The following is a 21,021-nucleotide window of genomic DNA, read 5'->3' as shown; positions in this document are numbered from 1 at the left end:
GTTGTCATGTCGACGCCTGTGTCAGTCGGCGGGTCAGTGTCTAGACCAGGTCGTCAAGCTGGCGCCTGTGTCAGTCGGCGGGTCAGTGTCTAGGCCAGGTTTGTCGATGGGCGCCTTATGGGCGGCTTGGCCGGCTCATGCGCTAGGTTGGTCCAGGTCGCGTAGGCTGCACGTAGCTCGCGCAGGCAGTGCGCAGTTCGCACAGGCCGCGCGCTAGGTTGTGCATGCACCACACAGGTCACGCGTGCCGCGCGCAGTTCGATAATGCTGCATCAGGCCGCACACAAGTCGCGCCAGGCCGGACAGACTGGTACTCGAGTCAGTCACCAACTTCATAAATTTGTTAGCTAGGTATTTTCTTATAACACGTGTCACAATTTCCCTTGAGGGCCAAATCTGCCCTCATCAAAAACCATATGAAAACCGGAAGGAAGAGATTTATTAACATGAAAACCCGGCTGTTAGCCAAGCCGTGTGTATCTTACTTAACCATGCACTCAACTCATACGTACGTACCTCCTATCTTCTACAGTTCTACTCGTAATACTGGACCTATAAGGCACACCACATTATCAGCTTTTTTTCACGTGGTTGTTGACACGGCATACCATAATTGATCCACTGTCGCTAAGAAACCGGCCCATAGAGCTGTAGGAGTGTCATGTGGTGTATGTGCCTACATCATCCTTTTTATTCTTTATTTCTCTATTATTTGTATTTGTGTGTGAAAACTTGGAGCTAGACCGAATAATGGTTTTAATTTCTTGTTTGAAAAATAATGGGTTGCGGCTAGCAGCTATCAAGGAACCGTGCACCAAAATCATCCTAGATCCGTAACCATCCCAAAGAGGAGAGTTAGACTTTCATTAGAGTGGAACACATGGCAAAATAACTCACCTCGGTAATCAGACAAGTTATCTACATGGGCATAAGATCAGTGGGTCACTTGGCTGTCTAAAATATCCATTATAATATATAGCTACGTACGTGGGAGTAAAGCCACATTGCCACCTGCCAGGCATATATACACAACTTTTATCTACTGTAGGCCCAAGTTATAGACTGAGATATGTATAGACTATAGAGGTGTCTACCAGAGATTGAGTGAAGCTAAGATCACCAACTTGTGGATTGGTATCTTTGGACTTTGAACTTTGAAAGTAATGATTAATGGGTCCTTACTTATAAATAATACAAACCAAACTCTTACAGAGTGTAGGGTTTGTTTTGCTTTTGCGCTAAAATGAGCACGGAGCACAGAGACTGCAATTTGATCTATCGTGTCAACACCATTCACCACATTACTGAAGTTATCGTGTGGGTGGCAAGCTCCGCTTCTGAGGGAGATTATTCCTTCTTAAATTCAATCAACCAGGCGAAAATAGAGAAACCCTTGTGTCTGATGTCACAGATCACAAATATCATGTGGTCCAAGTTGAAATCTTCTCTTAAGAGAGGTGAGTCTACTGAATTTGATTCGTTCTCATGGGCATTTTGCACTTATATGGAGATTTGTTGTTTTTGGCTTCTTAATATGGATTTCTTTGGGTTTTGGGACGGTTTATATTTTTGTAGCTGATTCATAGTAGGCATTGTCAAACATGCAAGGTCCTAAATTTGAGATTATCTACATGGGTTTTTGGTCTGGAGAGAGATAAAGAGAAAGCTCTCGAAAGCCTCTAGATTAATAAGCTCTGTTTCTGATTTTGATCCACTAGATTCACAGGGTTTTGAAGTCTTGGATGGTGGGAAACAGAGGACAAGTGCAGAGAGATAAGCCCTCGAGGTCGAGGTTTGTATGGTTTCCGTTTCTGATTTGTCTCCTTCTCTTTTTGTTTTTCCTTGTGATTTTTTAGGCGGATCTTCAATAAAACAAGTTGGTCGCGTGCGAAACAAGTTAAGCGTAAATGAGGAATACATGGAAGCCTTCAGGACTAAGTCTTTTATAGACATATGCAGCAAAGTTAAAGATCAGCTTCAATCCACAAACCAAGATAGAGCCTCCCCCTTGTCTACTTCACGTTCCTACTCACGTCTCTCCGATTTCTTGCTCGAACCTCCGCAAGAAATCGTAGCCGAGATGATCGACAACTCTGAACTCCACTTCCTTCTCATCGATTACTTCGACGGCAGCTTTGAAGCATGCAAGATATGTGAATTCCTTCTGCAGAGACTCAATCAAACACGCACCAACTATTGTATCATTCAAAGGATCATCAGCCTGACCAAAACGCTACCAGCTGACTATAGCAGTTACACTGATGATCAGTGTCGAATTAAGTTCCGTGAACTCGACTCATTTGCGAAGCTCGACAACCCGCTCTCTCGCTCAAGCCCGGTGCAATTCCGTCTGATTCATGACCGATATGGGCTGTTGCTCAAGCGGCTAAGGTCAAAGCGTAGAAAGATAGTAAGAAGAGAAAAGCTGATGGGCTTAAGCGAGAAGGCTGCTAGATTAAGCCTCGTTATCGCTTGTGCTGCACTTGGCTTTGGAGCCATAGTCCTTGCTGTGCACACATTGATCGGCATAGCGGCAATACCAGCTGCTGGGATGTTGACTTTCTCTCTGGCTTTCATGAAGAAGTTAAAGTGTGACCGGCTTGGGCTGAAGAGAAGCAAGCTCGCAAGGCTGGATGCACAGCTTGATGCAGCAGCGAGGGGGATATTTATTCTAAATGGGGACATGGACACAATCAGCCGGCTTGTGCAGAGGTTGAATGATGAGATAGAGCATGGAAAGGCTATAGCTAAAATGTGTGCGCAGAGCCGGAATAGGCAGATATTGGAGGCGGTTGTAAATGACTTTGAAACCCACGAGCCTTGTTTCCGGGAGCAGCTAGAGGAACTCGAGGAGCATGTCTACTTGAGCTTCCTCACTATCAACAGAGCTAGGAGGCTGGTCATAGAAGAAATAGCTCCAGGGTATAATGATTGAGGCGGTGAACCATTAATAAATCTCGTACGACAGATGGAATGTTTTATAGAGGCATTTCTTTCCTTTTTTTTTTTTTTCCTTTAAATTTTTTAATCGGATTCAAATTCAGATATTGCATAATCCGATTTGAATTCGATCCGTTTACACCCCTATTTTCTGATGGTAATTAAGAAATAAAATTCTTCAATATAGTGGAAGACTAAGTAACTAAAAAGGAAAATGTAAAGAATAGTGATAAGGGCAAAATAGTCTTTTCCGTTCAATTGGACTGCTTAGACTTGATTAATGAAACTCAAATTTACAAAAACAGTCGGCTTTGAAATTTCAGGGATCGTTAAATATTTGTCAAATAGTTCATGACCTCAAGCCTTAGTAAAAATTTACCCGATTGAGTGCAAATGCTGACTATTTTTATATGATTCTACTTGAGGCACCACGGTAAATCATAAACGTGTGCTCAATCAGTGTTATTTATCAAAATTCATGGATTGAGTTTTGATTGATCATAACTTTTTTCATACCATATATCATGTCTTTCTCGCATTATAGATTTCCCTGTGCTAGAATCATCGTCACCAAAGTATCGATCATGGGCAACTTGAATTTCATCACAAGCATGGAAGAAAAGACTAGTGGCGGTCTCACCCCATCCCCTATCATAGCTTCTTCAGACCTTGATGTATCGATCATGGGTCTCCTTTCACTTCACTTGGCATTATCATCATCCAGCAGTCCCCCCATAGAGATGAGATTAGATAGAGTTCTTGGGTCGATCAGTTAATTAGATTCAGTTGTTCCATAATGCTTCAATCCACCATTTACTTGCATCAGCTAGCGATCACGCACCAATTCTACTTCAGTTATTTTCTAAATGGAGGACAAGCAACACTAAGGTCCATTTGGTTCGTGGGAATAATAGGTCTCTGGAATTGGAATATGTTATTCAGATTTCAATTGTTTAGTTGGATGAAATTGGAATCCCCATTTGAAGGAATGATCATTCACTGCCCCTCCCTTAGGAATGAAATCTCATTCTTGTTAATTTCAATTTTCATTCTTATTTCTGTATGAACCAAACAAATTATGAGAATAGATCATTGAGTAGGAAATCCCGTTTGCATTAGATGAGTGATTCAAGAAAATGAGATGTTTGAAGAGGAAGTAATGTAGTCAGGGGAGGGGCAGAAAGCAATAGATATGAATCTTAAGAGAGTGGAAAATGTGAAATTAGGATTTATCAAATCTACCCTAAACATTGAACAACACAATCACATTAAGAATAGGAATCCCATCGTTTTCAGTTTCAATAGCTTCTGTGAGACTTAAAACGACGCAAATAGGGGGAAACAAAGAAAACAATATATGGAAGTTGACCACCGGCTTCAATGAACAGCTAGGAAGTGCTCCATAAAAAAAATAATATTCTATCTTCAAGTAATAAGAGATTTATACCTGTGAACGAACGGGTAGAAAACTCAATGGTTTTGAGATTTCTAGATTTTTTGGAAAAAAAAAATATCAAAGGAGAGACCAACCACCACGACATAGGAGAAGGTGATGTTACTGTTAAAGATACGTCTCTAAAGATGGAATGATTGGGAGAGGAAAACAGTGAATGTGATAGTTTTCGTAATTTTTACCCAGGAGGTAGAATCAATGAAAAAAGAACAAATAGTGAATGTGAATAAAGTACTTTTATGAAAGTATTTTTATAAAATTATTTCCATAAAAGTATTTTTATGAAAGCATAAAATCATTTTCACAAAAGTGATTTTATGAAAGCACTTTTATGAAAGTATTTTTATAAAAGTACTTTTACAAAAGCACTTAAGTTATGCATTTTATTTAATTTCTGCTATTTTCTATAACTTTTGGTATTTTTCTACATTTTTTTGTGCTTTTTCTGCACTTTTCTGGTGTTTTCATGCATTTTCTTGCAATTTTCTGGTATTTCTATACTTTTCTGAATTTTTCATAATTCTGACCCATTTTTGTCACATGACAATCTAGAGAGAGATGATCCTCTCAAAAATGTTTTTCGGATATACAGGTCAACCCAACCTGTTTCTGTCACATAGTAGTCTTAAGAGACATGATTTTCTCAATTTTTTTTGGGTATACAGGCCCGGTTCTTTCACATGGCATCCTTGAATGGGATTATTCTCTCAATAATTGTTATTTTCACGTTTATAGGTTGCCCCAACCCATTTATGCCACATGGCAATCTTGAGAAGTGTCCCTCCCAAAAATTTGTTATTTTTGGGTATACGGGTTGACCTAACCCGTTTTTTGCCTTGAGAGAGATGTTCATCTTAGAAATTATTATTTCGGGTATACAAGTTATCCCGACCCATTTTAGTATTTATAAGTGTTGGTAGGTGGGTCAAGGACAATGTAGGTGGGTCAGGGTTAGGGTGTGTCTTGACCCTTTAACAAAGATTGGTGATGGGTCATGATGGGTCATGATGGGTTGGTGGATCAATATGGGTGGGTTGATATTCAACCTTTGCCTAATCCAACCCACTCCACCCATTTGCCACCCTACCAAGAAGTGAAAGTTTTCCACTCCCTAGAATCCAATTTTTGGAGCGAAAAAGCCATCCTCATTCAAAATAGAATTGGTGGCTTCTCTCTATCAAACACCATTCTCATACTAAGAGAATTGATTCTTTGAAATGATGCCAAACGAGACCTTTGATTCTGATTTTGATTCCAATACTGACTGCAAGCCAAACGGACACTAGCGTTTTGATGAAGCGCTTTGGTTTGACCACTCATCCTTTCATGACACTTTTGATATGGCACGGTGCTCTGTTGGAGTTCAGATCTGCACCCCACGATGAAACACCCCCACAACGTCCCACAGCGCATCCATGCCTTGTATTGGAAACATCTCCCGAAGATGACATCATCGAATCTGGTATTATCATCGGAAGATATTCCCACTAGACGGCGGAGGTGCATTGTGTGGCACAGATGTGAACTCGCTCTATTGATGGTCCTTTAATACAAAACCTAAATACTGTTAAACACATGCTATCTTCACAATTGGATCCCATCAATTCAATTACAATACAAATTTCACAAATTCAGAACCAACTGCTTCAATTACAACATGACCCAGCCTCCCCTAGTAAACTACTTCAACAACATAAGCTGCTGCGTCATGAACTTGAGTCCCTATTGGACAAGGAAGAAATTTATTGGCTATAAATACGAAGGTTAATTGGCAAAAGGATACCAATCGAATGGTGGCTCGGTTGGCATGTTAACTGCAGTTTAAATCTTCGCCCAACAAATGCCACACATAAGGCACCAAGTCCAAGTGTCCTCTCGCACATTTTCCTCCCTCAGCGTGCGTGGAGCTAATGGGACGGCTGTTAGCTCCAAATTGCCGCTACTCTCGACTCTCGACCTGCCCTCCTCTATCAAACTTTGACCTCTGCACTCCTACACCCGAGCTAACAGCAAGAACTTCGGCAACGAAGACCGTTCCGGTATACACACTGGAGGTATTCCCCGTTTGCCAGTAGTCTCCACTTCTCTCCTCCAACCTTTTACTCACCAGTCGCTTTTTTTCTACTGCTCCAGGGAGGAACTTTTTGTTTTCGATGGCCACGCCGGACGGGCCAAGAAGTTAAAGACGTCGAACTATCTCTGGTATGTTGAATCCTTGCGATTCTACTATCCAGCGTTGGGAAGATCTTAAATTCGCATGCTGTAATCCTCGGGGAAGCGCTTGCTCCGGAGGAGGATGATCTGGTGTTCCCTAGTGAGTGTTCTCTCGCCAGGCTCTGATTCCATCGCCAATGTAGGTGAGCGTCAATTGATCTACGCGATCGGAGTATTGGATCACTAGAAATCAATACTTTGGCGCTTTACTTGAATATGGGTATTCTTAACTTATTATTGTTATTATTATTATTATTATTTTACACAAAATAAAACATGTGATGAAACCTTAGCAATGTTCCTTGACAAGTAACATCAAATTCAAGATTCTCTTCCTTAATGGGAATCAAACACTTTTGACTCCTTTCTTTCGGAACCTCGGAATTTCTCCTTATAAATAGGGGTCTAACTCATAACGATACAATTATATTATCAATTCATTCGCCCTAGCAGTTAGCGTACCTATTGCTCACGACTTTCCTTTGTCCCTCAAGAAAACCCCCTTATGTAGCCTTACCTCCCTTCTCACAAGTGGTATCCATCCACTAGGTGAGTAAATAACTTTTCCACATGGGGGAAAGTCTCAACACTTGAACAAGACAAAAATGCCCTTTTAATAATGGATTTTTTATGGCTAAAATGGTCATTATTTTTACTTATGAAAATAAAAGAGCATGCGTAAATGCATTTACCCAAGTAAGTGTTTCACATTAATTTTTAATTTATTTTATTGTTTTACTAATCTATTAAAATAAATAAATTTTATTAATTTTACTCTTTCTCCTAGTTTTAGCAAAATTTAGTTTAATTAATTTCAAATATTATATTATATTATCAATTCATTCGCCCTAGCAGTTAGCGTACCTATTGCTCACGACTTTCCTTTGTCCCTCAAGAAAACCCCCTTATGTAGCCTTACCTCCCTTCTCACAAGTGGTATCCATCCACTAGGTGAGTAAATAACTTTTCCACATGGGGGAAAGTCTCAACACTTGAACAAGACAAAAATGCCCTTTTAATAATGGATTTTTTATGGCTAAAATGGTCATTGTTTTTACTTATGAAAATAAAAGAGCATGCGTAAATGCATTTACCCAAGTAAGTGTTTCACATTAATTTTTAATTTATTTTATTGTTTTACTAATCTATTAAAATAAATAAATTTTATTAATTTTACTCTTTCTCCTAGTTTTAGCAAAATTTAGTTTAATTAATTTCAAATATTATATTAATAAATCTTTTTGTATTTATTTTTATTCTAGAAATAAAAAATGAATAAATGATCCATCAATAATAAGAATTACCTTTTATTATATCTATGTAATTTATAAAATATTTTTGAATGAATTGTAAATGTGTTGTAATTTTAGCTATTTTTAGTTTCACTAATTAATTTTAAATTTTCAATTAATATTAGTTAATTTTTAATCAAATGTTGGATGGAATTTAAACCGATAAAATTGACAAAAACCAATCAAACCCAACTAGACAAACAACCTAAGAAAAGTGAGAAGCAAAGTATGATCAAGGCTAATCAACACCAATAAAGAAATTGCTGGTGAATGAAGGAAGGTGATAAAACTTCAACAGAGACCACAAAAAACAGTGAAACCACGATCCAAAACCTTAAACACCTAACGACAACCACAAAAGACAAACAAAAATATAAAACTTCAATTTAAGCACTTACACAAGTTGTAAGAAGAAATAAGAAGTAAATGATTTAAACATCAAAACCCCTTGAAAAAATACACCAACACGTCGAAGACCTTGAAAAAAGTTTACGTGAACCATGCAATGCGTGAGAGAATCTAAAAAACTGAAATTTGTTATTAATTAATGTTAATTGACAAAAAACATTATTGTAAATTTAATATAAATAAATATCTTTTATAAATTTAATTTTATTAATAATTTTTAATGATTTTAATAATTAATATTATTTTTAAATAATCATGATTGACTTAAATAAATAAAACTTAATATTTTATTAACTTCATTAATAATTATCAAATATAGAAATAGCAACCCAACAACACTTTCTGGTAGGGTTGTTTATAAGAAGGCCCAACCCGACTAAATCAACCAACCTAGACAGACCCAACTCGAGTCGGCTGGGTTTTCATCAGCACCGATCGGTTTTGGGTTGGGCAAATTCATAAACCGACCCGAACCGAATTGAACCAATTAGTCTTCTAGTTTGGTAGTTCCTACTTAACTAAATTGTATTTATCTTAGTTTCTATAGTCTTTTACACCGAATAGGCAACCCATTAGGCAATTACAATTACAATTAGGTGTCATTTTTTACCTAGATTAGAATTTAGAAAGTTTTTGAAATATAAATATTTCAGCCTTCTTTCTATAAAACAATTTGACTTTCTATTTTATTGATAACTTTTGTTTCTATTAGAATTAGGTGTCATTTTTTACCTAAATTGTATCTATCATAGTTTCTATAGTCTTTTACACCAAATAGGCAACCCATTTGGTAATTACAATTAGAATTAGGTGTCATTTTTTACTTAGATTAGAATTTAGAACGTTTCTTGAAATATAAATATTTCAACATTCTTTCTATAAAATAGTTTGACTTTCTATTTTATTGATAACTTTTGTCTTCTCTTCTATTCTCTAACTTGGTCCGCCCCCCTCAAGTCCTCAATTCAAGACAATTTGATTTTTGAACTTGGCTCTCCCAACTCTCCCATCTTCTCAAATAAATTTCTTTCTAATTGTAGGCTTCTCTGTCCTTTTTGTACAGGAGCAAAACCGAAACCGACCATATCGGTTTTGCCTATCAGTGAGTCGGTTTTGATTTCTACCTCAGGTAACCCAATTAGGTCGTGTTAGTTAGAAAAACCCCAATAACCCGACCCAACCCAACCTGACCCGTGAACAATCCTACCTCCTAGAAGTAGGGTGCAAATCGGATTGACCCAAGGTAATAGTTTAGACTGTTTTGGGTTTGGGCTTCGGATTAAACTTATTGAAATTTTGACAAAATCCTAACCCTAACCTGGAAAAATGCACCCCTTGAAACAGGAATCGTGTCAATACACCCAGTCCTCACCACTTGTCAAATCCTCAAAATTTCCCAACCCTATCTCCATTGCCAAAATTTCGCATGAAATCCTGAACATTCCCCAAACCCTATCCCGGGTGTCGAATTCGGAGCAAGCCACCCACGCCTGTAACAGAAATCCTAAAAACTTCGCCCGAAGCCAGTGAGCCACCCACTCCCCGTCCCTAATGGGATTGATGAGATGAACCAATTTTGAAAATTTACCCATATTACCCAACCTTCTGGAATGACGCAATTTATTAATACTAATATTACCCCCCTCTAGATTTGAGTGTTCATCACCTCATTCAAATGGGCTAAGCTTAGCAATTATTTAACAAGGACGGAAGGCTTTTAAAAGCCAGAGTAAGTTTATGAGAAATGGGGAAAAGTGGAGGGGAAATCGCATTTATGATGGGTTGATCGGTTATAGATTTTTTTCCGGTATGACGTCTTTTTCAGTTTCTGGTTTGATTCACAAGGAGCTCTGAAGGAGGGTCGAGGCGCGGCACCACTGTTCTGTCCTGGCAATCCCATCTCTTACCCTCTAATCTTCACCTCGTCCAGTGCGAGGGAAGGTATTAGAGATTACGGATCCCCTTTATTCCACTGACTTCAAATTTTCCCTTTCATATTACCAATTTTAGATTGGGACTACCAATTTTGAGAAATTATATATCGTTTCAATTTCTGAAAACTATCGCTTTGCTGTTTAGATTGGGAAACGAAATTATATTTAAATATCTTGTAAAAGCATACAAATTTAGATGAGAGACATCAAACAGATGTATAGTAAAACGCAGTACTACTACTACGAAGATATAAAATCAACGTAAACCCAGCCGGAACCACTGTGACCCATAAAAGGATTCCGGCAGCCGCTGCAATAAAAACGACAGCGAACTGTCGAAAATATGATGCGAGTTTTGAGTGTCTTTCACGGACAGAAATGGTTCCAAGAGCACCAAAGAAAGCAAAGTTGAGGGCTAAGACAAAGGCGTGAAAGATGGACGGTTGACCCTTGAACAAAACTGTAGGAATAGGATTTCCATCAATGATCTCGAACGGCAATTGGGCGAGTGTCACTGCTGCTATAAAAGTAATTCCAAATATAAGCTCCTCAGATGGAATTCGAGAGGCAAACGTTTTATACGTTTGGCTAATTCTCGGTTCACCGGATTTCATTAAGAAAAATCAGTGTCAGCGGCGAACAATATATAAAGAAGCGAAGAGATAATAACCCGGCGAACGATATATATAGAAGGCAAACCTTCAATTTTTTTTTTTTCTTTTTGTCTCAAACCATTGGATTTTTAGGATTTAGAGCCAGACCACAAGATTTTTACTGGACGGTAAATGATTTATGGCGGTGTAGAAATGCTCTCACGAGTCACGACGAAAATAAAATATTGACTTCTTGAAAGCGACCTTTACGTGTCGTGTAAGGAACAACAGTTGGCGGATATTGATGTTCAAATTTCCACACCAAACAACCTGAGCGAAATACACAGTTTCTTGGAAATTTCGTATGACATTGTCATGCGTTCACCATTACCTAGAAAAAGCCATGTAGTCCAAAAAAAGTAATGCGTTCACTTTCGAAAGACCTCGGAAATTCGAAGGGATTATAATTGATAAAGGTAAATTTTTGTTTTTATTTTAATAAAAATAATTTTTTGAACATAATTTTAAAAATAATATAATATTTTTTTTTAAAATATCAAAAAACAATGATAGAAATTCAGACCCTAATTCTCTTTATCGAATTAAATACTTCACGGTTATACCTCGCCAAATCAAAACACTTTTATGACAATTATTCATCAAATCAGAAACAAAAGATGTAAACAACAGAACCCACCGAACCCCGGCCACCGGAAGAATTTCTAATTCAAAAGGCAACTTTTGATTTTACAGATCAGCTGAAATTTTTTTTAATACTCAGGAATCACAACTCAAAGAACTATCTTCTTGTAATAGGCGGTTTCACCTAATGGATTTTGAAATTTCAGTTAAAAAATAAATATTTAAACTCTCAAAATAAGGATGACAACGATAATGAAACAACTACAGGGACGTGGGAGTCTCTGGCGTTTTTCTTGTCGCCAGTTGCAGAGAAGACGGTGTAGACAAGAATGAAGTGCCGACTATCTCAGCGCGAAGGGTGACGGTGTAGCCGTGCCGAACAAAGTTGGCTTCACCGAGTAGTTGGTATTGATGAATCTTGAAGCCCTTCATAACACCAGTACAAGAGGAGGAAAGAGAAAATAAAGACACGAGATTTGTTTGATGGTCTAAAAAGGAAGGAGATTAACAGTATTTTTATATTTTTTTGAAAAAGTTATCATATTTCAAAAATTATGTTAAAAATATTATTTTTATTAATAATAAGACCTAAAATTTGCCCTCTATATTGCCAAACTCAAACTTCAATTTTAATTCCAATTCTTTGACAGTTAAAATGGGGCCAAACCGAAACCGAAACCGAAACAATACAATAAGTTGAAAAGGAATCCTTCGCCCTTCTCTCATTCCAACGGCTATTTTTAGCCTTACTAGTAGGCTCTGTGAGACGTACAGGATGGGCACCCCTCCTTGTCCCTCGCCCCCTAAGCTAAGACATTCTATTTCATCCCCACCCCGATTCAAGTGGCAGGACGGGTTCAAAATGAGTCATTCATTCCTTATGGTTTAGAGAATCTCTAAAATTTTCCCACCTAAGGCAATCACCTAAAAAAAATCTAATTTATATGGGTTCAATTATGATATAAAGAATATATGATACGAAAAAAGCAATTGACCAATAAAATAGAATCATAAACATGATAATGATTCAGATGTTATTTATCAAAATTCATGGGTGGGTTTCCATACCATATATTTCCTGTGTAATAGATTTTTCTAATTTATGGATATTTTATAAATAGGACTATACAAATTTGGGGGTATTTTATGAATTGGATTATGACAATTTAGGGTATTTTACAAATGGAATTATTGGATCGTAGAATTATAAGAATATGAAAAAATTTTAGAGATGTTTTAAAAATCAATATTAAATTTATGAATATTTAACTAATTTATCATAGGTTTCATTGAATTATAATTAAACCCCATCCCAAAGGCAAAAATATTTTCCTTGCCCCAACCCTGTTTCTACCCCATCCTCATTTAAGATTTGAGAAAACTCTCCTCATTCGAGGTGGGCCAGGGTAGGGCTCCATTTTTATAGGGAAATTTTCCATCCCTACAATTCTAATAAATATCTATAACTAATTAACTAACAGTAAATTAAATAAAAATAAATTATAATATTTTATGATAATTTCCAATAAATTATTGAAGTTGCTATTGATTAGTAGTAATGTATAGTAAATTTATTTACAACGACAATAAATTATTTACTTTTTAAGCCTAAATTGTCCACTATTAATCAAAGTAAATGTAATTATGATTAACTACATTAATTTAATTAAAAGTAAACCATTTGTTGTTAATTACAGTAAAACTAGGTATGATTGAAGTCAACCAAGTGGCCTAGATAGGTGTGAACAGATTTAATAATTCTCCTAAATTATTGAATAGTCATTTAGTGAAATAATAATAATGGACTTTTGTTTAAATAATTATGAAACAATTTCTAATAGATTAATTTCCTAATATAATTTTCATAATTTTTTAATAATAATTAAGTTGAATAATAATAATAATAATAATAATAATAATAATAATAATAATAATAATAATAATAATAATAATAATAATAGTAATGGATTATTATTTAAATAGTCTTGTAGAATATTTTTTCATACATTAATTTCTTAATTTTTAATTACTTATTTTGGAAATAATTATGGATTATTATTTAAAGAGTTTCCCTAAATTATTTGATAATTGTTAAATACAATTATTGATTTTATAGAAATTAGTACATTACACTAGTTAGTAATATATCTTATCAATAAATAATTATTGTAAAATTTTAATGAAAATTTATTAAATTACAATGATTAATGTAAATTACAATAAATGTTGAAATTTTGAACATTTATTAATAAAAAATATTAAATAATGGATCGTTTATTAAATTTTTGTATATTATTATATTATTTAATATTTGTTAAATAATGGATTATTTCTGAAATAATTCTTTCATGATTTTTGGTAGAATATTTTCTAGAATTTTTTAACAATTTTCTTAACTATGGACTATTTAAGAATAGATTATTTAACAATAATGGAAGATGCCATGAATATATAGGAAACATCGGATTCCCCTTATTCCCCCACTCTTTGCTTGAAATCACGTCTATAGATATAAATATTGTTTAATTTGAAAAACCAAATCTTAATAAACTACGACCCCATTTATATGTGAAAGTGGAGAGAATAGAGGGGAATTAGAGATAGAAGTGAATGAAAGGAATGAAGATGTGGGCCGTCTTACTATAGGTTGTTAAAGAAAGCGAGAGACTTGAGTTGTGGGGGCAGAGGGAGAACCTGATGAGAAAGGAGAGGAATGAAGAGAGAGGATATTGAGATGGCAAATTATTGAACAAGGAGAGGCATACTAACATGGACTTAAACTTAAAAATGAAATTTTAATTTTACAAATTATAGTGGTATTATTGAAAATTAAATTTATTATATAAAATATTTAGATTAAGAAATATGAGAATTTTTCCACATTCCCGTTTTAAAAAAATTATATTTAAAATATAAAATATTAATATATCTATGGCCGGGTCGGTTTACAAATGATGAAACTGAAATTGACCTAACTTGGTCAGGTTGGAAAATTGCAAAACCAAAGCTGATCAGAAATACTAGAAAATTGATCAACTCGGGTCAAGTTTGATCGGATTGATAATTAAAATGTTAAAATACAAAACAATTATATGCTCTTATATATTTCAATTATTTAGCTTTCGCTTAACAAATATTGTGCATCACACGAGTCCCGCTAGTGTGTATATATATATATATATATATATATATATTCCATGTCATTTTCAAGACAACCAATGAGATGCACTTTCCCAATAACATAAATAATCTCTTTTGCTAAACTTTCTCCAAAACTACCTCCCCCACTAACCCCGACTTTCTAAAAAATTATCTTTAATTCCTATTTATCTCCAAAGTTCTATCTCTAATTTAGTAGAGATTTTCACCCCTAAATTATCTCTAATTCCTATTTATCCTCTCCCTACTTTTTATCTATATCCATCTAAAGAAAGCTAAGATTAAAAAAATTAAGAATTATTTAAATATTTTAACAAAATATATCACGAAATTATGTACTAATAATTTAAACTTGTTTTTCTAGACTATCAATTTAAATGTTTTTTAAATATTTAATAATATGTTATAGCTTTAAATAAATAAAATTCAAAGGACAAAATATTTTAAATATTTTCTATACTATTTAAATATCTAAATAACTAAATATTTACCATAACTAGATTTTAAATTATTAAAATAATGAAATTACATAATAAATTTAAAAAATTTCTTCAAAGTAGAAAAATATTTATAACATAATATTGAAATTAATAATAATTTAATATATTACAAAATTAATAATGAAATTAGGTAATAATAGTATAAATTAAGATTTTATGGATAATTAAATTCAATAAATAATTCATATTGTAAAATTAATATTTTACATATTATTTAAGTATTTAAATAATTAAATATTTTAAATAACAAAATATTTAACATAAGTAGATTTTAAATAGTTAAAATAAAGAGATTATGTAATAAATTTTAAAAAAATCCTGAAATTTAGAAAAATAATTATAATAAAACATTAAAATTAATAATAATTTAATATTCTTACTTAATATTGTAAATAACTAATTACAATTATATCAAATAATAATTCAGGAAAATAAATTTCAAAAAGTATTATTTATTTGTAATAATTTTAAACTCTTAATCTATATTTATTATATAATTATATATACTAAAATTAATATTTATTGTATTTCAATAATTATTTTTGTGATAAATGTACATAATTTCAATGATTATTTATAAATTTATTTTGTTTTGATATTTAACAGAAAACTTTTAATAATTATTGGAGATTAAACTAGTATTATTGAAATTTTTAAATTTAATTTATTATACTTATTGTATTTATTATATTTTTTATAACTTATTGATTAATTTTTATTAGAGATTAAACTATTATTTGAGATTATACTATTTATTGGCTAAATATATTTTTAGTACTTATTGTATTTTATTATTATTAATATATTTTCAATAATTGTGTATTTTCGCTATAATTTTTTAATAACTATTAGAGATTAAAATATTTTTATTTATGAGAAGTAAGACTATTAGTTTAGCTAAAATTATGAGTGTTCGTGAGTTGAGTCGATTCGGTTGTAAGCTATTTGGCCAACCAAACGGACTTGGTTAGGTTGAGGAGTTGGTTAATTGAAACCTATTGACCTTTTGTGAAATCTAACACATTCAAATTGTAGCGGTTTGGGTAAATTTTTTTTGGTTTGGTCAGTCGGTTCAAAAGAGTTAAACTTTAAAAAAAAATTAAATTTTAAAAATTATAGTGCAATTATTAATAAATAAATTTTAAAACTAAATTTATGATATAAAACATTTTAGACCATGGGAAATTTCCAACTTTTCAATATAAAAAATTATATTTAAAATAAAAAAATATTAATATATATCCATGGTTAGGTCATTCGATTTTGGTCCATTTACAAATGGCCAAAGTTAAACTAATCCAAATTGGTCGAATTGGGAAATTTTTTAACCAAAGCCGACCTAAAATACTAGAAAACCGAGCAACTCAAGTCAAGCTGATCGAGTTGGTCGGTTTCATCAATTTGATGAATAAACCTAACTGAAATTAATTATTGTTATTTTTGTATTATAAAAAAATTATTAAAAGTAGTATATAAAATATGAATAATTATTAATTATTTAAAAAGTTGAAAATGTAAAACAATTGTATACTCTTATGAGTCAATGGGTCAACAATTTGATTGTTCGGGTCAACGAGTCATTGATCGGTTCAATGTTTTAGGGCCAAAGATCAGGTTTTGGATAAAACAGAACCGATTGCCTAGACGGTTCCTAGGCCGAACGGTCCTACCATCTGAGTCAACTAGAAGTTCTTAATGTGAAATAAAGGACAACTATGAGATGCTTTGCTGAAGCAATATTTAAAAACATAGCCCATGAATTTTAAGACTTGAGTACTTATAATTGCAAGTTTCTTTTTAAGAAACCATTGTCTACTTTAATGTAGCAAATAGCAATGTTACAATTCCCTCTCTGCTAGTTGATAATTAAGTTAAAACCTCCCTTCTGGCACACAGGTACCCACTAGTACTTTCTTATTACAGGTACCCATAGTACTTTTGGAAGTGCACAATTCTATTTGGTGGAGGTTTAAAGAAAACATTTGGTGAAAATTTAACCAAAAAGAATTTTTAGGTCTACAAGGACTATTTTGGAGTAGAAAAGGGTAACCTTTGATTTCGAGGGGCTTTTAAGCTTGTTGGCTGGATCTAATGGCTTAAGGTGTTGGTTCTGTTGGCACATGGGAGGACTCCAAATCTCCTGCCCATAATAACCTACAACACTCTATTATACCACCATGCATTGGGAATATCTCCCCATGCATAATATTATGTAGGAGGATGAGATGTTCTCCATATGTGACTGGGATGATACGTGGGCAGAGTTATTGTGAGTAGAACATCCGTACTGATATGGGAGATGTAGCAAGATCATAATTTTGACTGACAATGTGGCAAAGTATCATTGCAATGTATATAGAGATGGGCCATGTATAATGTACATGGTTCAATTATTTGTTTTTGATTCATTAATTACATTGATTTATTTATATAGATCAAATTTTTTACACAGCACTTCTTATTTATCATTTTAATATATAATGGTCTATCTATCTTACATTTCCAGTCATTCTCTTTGTCTTCATATAACTATATAAGATATTGGACTTTCCCGTAAATCGCATGGGTATTAATAAATGTTGTTAATAAACATTTCCTAAAATACTTTACTTTTTTGGAAATTATTAAATATAATAATTACATAAAACTATTAAATTTTATAATTATATGTAATTATTCTGTGTGATTTTTCCATTAATTAAATATTATTCTATAATTAAAAATTTAATTAGTTCCATTACGAAAATTAATTATTTTACTATATTAATCAACCCACTTAATTGATATGGATAAAGTAAATAAATTAATTATTTACTAAGTTACTTTATCATTTCCTTTAATTAATTACTAAATACGTATTATTTGTGGGCAATTGTTTTTATATTTAACTTATATTAAATTTAATTAACTTTAAAGTTTAAATACTGGGTACGCTTTAGAAAACTTTGAAATAATGTACAAATTACTTAAACTTCCCCAATAGAGTTTACCTTAATAAAATTCTATAGTTACCTATAAATTTGGTTAAGTTTTATGGTTGCATTAATCACTTTATCCACCCCTAAAATTAGGGACACAAATGGATCAGATTCCGATCAATAAATATTCGAACTCAATCCTATACACTAGATTCGATTCAATACAATCCGAAGATCTGATTAAGATGTTGAATATCTGAATATGATCCGATTTAATTTGATTTAAAAAAGTAATAAATTATTAAAGGGAAAAAATAAGAGTAAATGTACAGAAACAAAAAATAAAAGTAATTTTTCAACTATTTTTATCATATATATGCATGTTTTTTACAAAAGAAAAAAAAATAATGTAGGATATCTAAATCCCACAAAATACGATTGAGCTTCGGGTCGGATCAGATCATCATCCGATCCATTTGCACCACTACCTAAAATGAATTTTTCGGAGTTACTTAGTTATTTAAACTTTTACCAACCATTAAAGTTTAATTCGTTACTGGCTTTTAATAAAAGCTTAACTAGTTAATAATTAAACATTTATTTGTGGGCAATTATTTATATAATAAACTTTGATTAAATTTAATAAATAATGGGTGGGCTTCAAAAAAATTAAATAATGTATAAAGTAATTATTTAAAAGCCCAATAATGTATAAATTAATCATTTATATAAATAATGGTGATTCGTGGATGCCCTGAGCGTCCAATAAATGGAATCTCCACATGTGAATCATATTACACGCATTAACCTACCCACTTGTGTGGCTCAAGTTTCACATAGTAATCTCTCTCTCTCTCTCTCCCTCTCTCTCTCTCTCTCTCTCTCGTTGTCTTTGTTTTGGCAAAGCTTATGTCCTGCCCCATCTTTCTATTCTTCTCCCTCTTTTTCTACTTTTTTAGGGTTTTTTACGCGGTTTTAAAAAACAACCCTAAAATGGAACCGTTTTGGCCACCGGTTTTTGGGTCAACGGTCCAACCGTTCGATTTGAATAGATGGCCCATTCTAACAACAAAAATTAAAAAACTAAAAAAAATGGCCAAAAACCATTAAACGGTCCAACCGTTCGATTTGAATAGATGGCCCATTCTAACAACAAAAATTAAAAAATTAAAAAAAATGGCCAAAAACCATTAAACGGTCCAACCATTTGGGTCAACAACAGTTCGAAAACCTTGGTTTTTTATGCTTTCTGATTTTCACTATTCAAAGTTTCTTCTGCTTTTGTTTTTTTTTTTTTTTTTTTGTCTTCTTATTCAAGATCTTCCAAAATAGTTTAGGGTCCATTTTATTTCTTCTTTTTTGTTTTCTCTTTGGGTTTTCTTGTACAATGTTTTTTTTTTTCTTACAAGGTGATCTACTCCGTCTCTTTCTTTAATTGCATGTGTATTTAGCTCCGTCTCAAAGCGAAAATTTGGACTCGATTTTTTGCTTTTTTCCTTGGTTTTTCTAGTTTAGTGGATTTACTGCCATTTTTTTGGGTTTACCTTTCAAGGTTTTGGAATCCCTCTCAATGTCCACCCTTCCTATTGCTATGACTACAAAGTTTTTTCGTCTAATTATTGACATCTAAAAAAAACAACCCAAAAACGGAACTATTTTGGCCACCGATTTCCGAGTTGACGGTTCGCCTATCCAGTCCGAACGGACAACTCATTTTATAAACACAAATTTAAAAATAAAAAATGGTCAAAACAATTGAATGAGTCAATGGGTCAATGGTTTGACTATTCGGGTCAAGGATCAGGTTTTGGATAAAACGAAACCGATTGCCTAGACGGTTCCCAGGCCGAACGGTCCTACCATCCGGGTCAACTAGAAGTTCTCAATGTGAAATAAAGGACAACTATGAGATGCTTTGCTGAAGCAATATTTAAAAATCGAGCACATGAATTTTAAGACTTGAGTATTTATAATTGCAAGTTTCTTATTAAGAAACCATTGTCTACTTTAATGTATCAAATAGCAATGTTACAATTCCCTCTCTCCTAGTTGACAATTAAGTTAAAATCTCCCTTATGTCACAAAGTTACCCACTAGTACTTTCTTATTACAATCAATCTCTTACACTCAAATTTATAGAATCAACTCAACTCTCAAGTTCTCAACTTATTTGAGAGGTTAGGAGACTTTACTAATTGAAATCAAGTAAGAATATCAAATCAAATTACTAGGTAAGGGTAATTAATTTTCTTTATGGGAAAATTACAAATACCCCCAAAGTGAAGTATGTTCTTAATTTACAGTAAAAATAAATTAAAGTTGAAGGAAAGAGTATGACTGCCATTTGCAAATAATAATAATAATAATAATAATAATAATAAAATAATGCAAAAAGGATTTTAATTGCCAAAACAATGGTGGCACTAAATAGTTTAAAAAAACATACATGTAGAAATAGACAAGTCAAAACAAACACAAATTGCACATATATCAAGTTTGGTATGCAAATTTTCAATATTCACAAGAAAAAAATGCCACAAGTACTTATTAGTTGTATTGTAAATGTATAACAATCACTTACATTTTCTAAAGATCTAAAATTTGAAAAAAAAATTACAATCATCAGTGTTATTTTTAAAAGAAGTTTCTGGAAATTCTACAAGAATGGATGTATAAAATTTTTTTCTTTCATATAAACAAAATTTAATTTCTACTTTTTCAAACTTTATTTCTGAAGTTTCACTATATCTAAACTTCTAAATATAATATTAGCTATATTATGTCTTGGGGCATTTTATTGATGATTCATGGCTACTACAAAAAAAGAATGCTAAGATTTACAGAACTTGAATAGCCACGTAGTGGCTCAACTATTTTTTGTGATGTTTTAAATACTATACGTACTTACGATATTGAGAATTATTTTTTTATTAGTTTTAATTATGCTTGTGATAATGATTTTACTATT

General features: G+C 32.9%; 1 protein-coding gene across 3 annotated transcripts; it reads left to right on the top strand.

Annotated features, from left to right (window-relative positions):
- The first annotated feature begins 1,086 nt into the window (after nt 1-1,086).
- Nucleotides 1,087-3,013, top strand: LOC148863423 (UPF0496 protein At1g20180-like). Of its 3 annotated transcripts, none has more exons than XM_088980968.1 (2): nt 1,087-1,457; nt 1,857-3,013. In XM_088980968.1, exons 1-2 carry the CDS (start codon nt 1,244-1,246, stop codon nt 2,933-2,935), a joined length of 1,293 nt encoding a protein of 430 aa, XP_088837094.1. In that variant the 5' UTR covers nt 1,087-1,243; the 3' UTR covers nt 2,936-3,013. The 3 variants fall into 3 exon arrangements, with proteins under 3 accessions (XP_088837094.1, XP_088837096.1, XP_088837095.1); XM_088980970.1 differs by having other exon boundaries at nt 1,328-1,457; nt 1,727-3,013; XM_088980969.1 differs by having other exon boundaries at nt 1,331-1,457; nt 1,719-3,013.
- The last annotated feature ends 18,008 nt before the right edge of the window (nt 3,014-21,021 follow it).

The sequence above is a fragment of the Nelumbo lutea genome, chromosome 3, assembly GCF_056320005.1.
Source record: "Nelumbo lutea isolate HS-2025 chromosome 3, American lotus-T2T, whole genome shotgun sequence".
Lineage (NCBI taxonomy): Eukaryota > Viridiplantae > Streptophyta > Magnoliopsida > Proteales > Nelumbonaceae > Nelumbo > Nelumbo lutea.
Note: the sequence above shows the minus strand (reverse complement) of the source record. Positions and strands in the feature narration are given on the sequence as shown.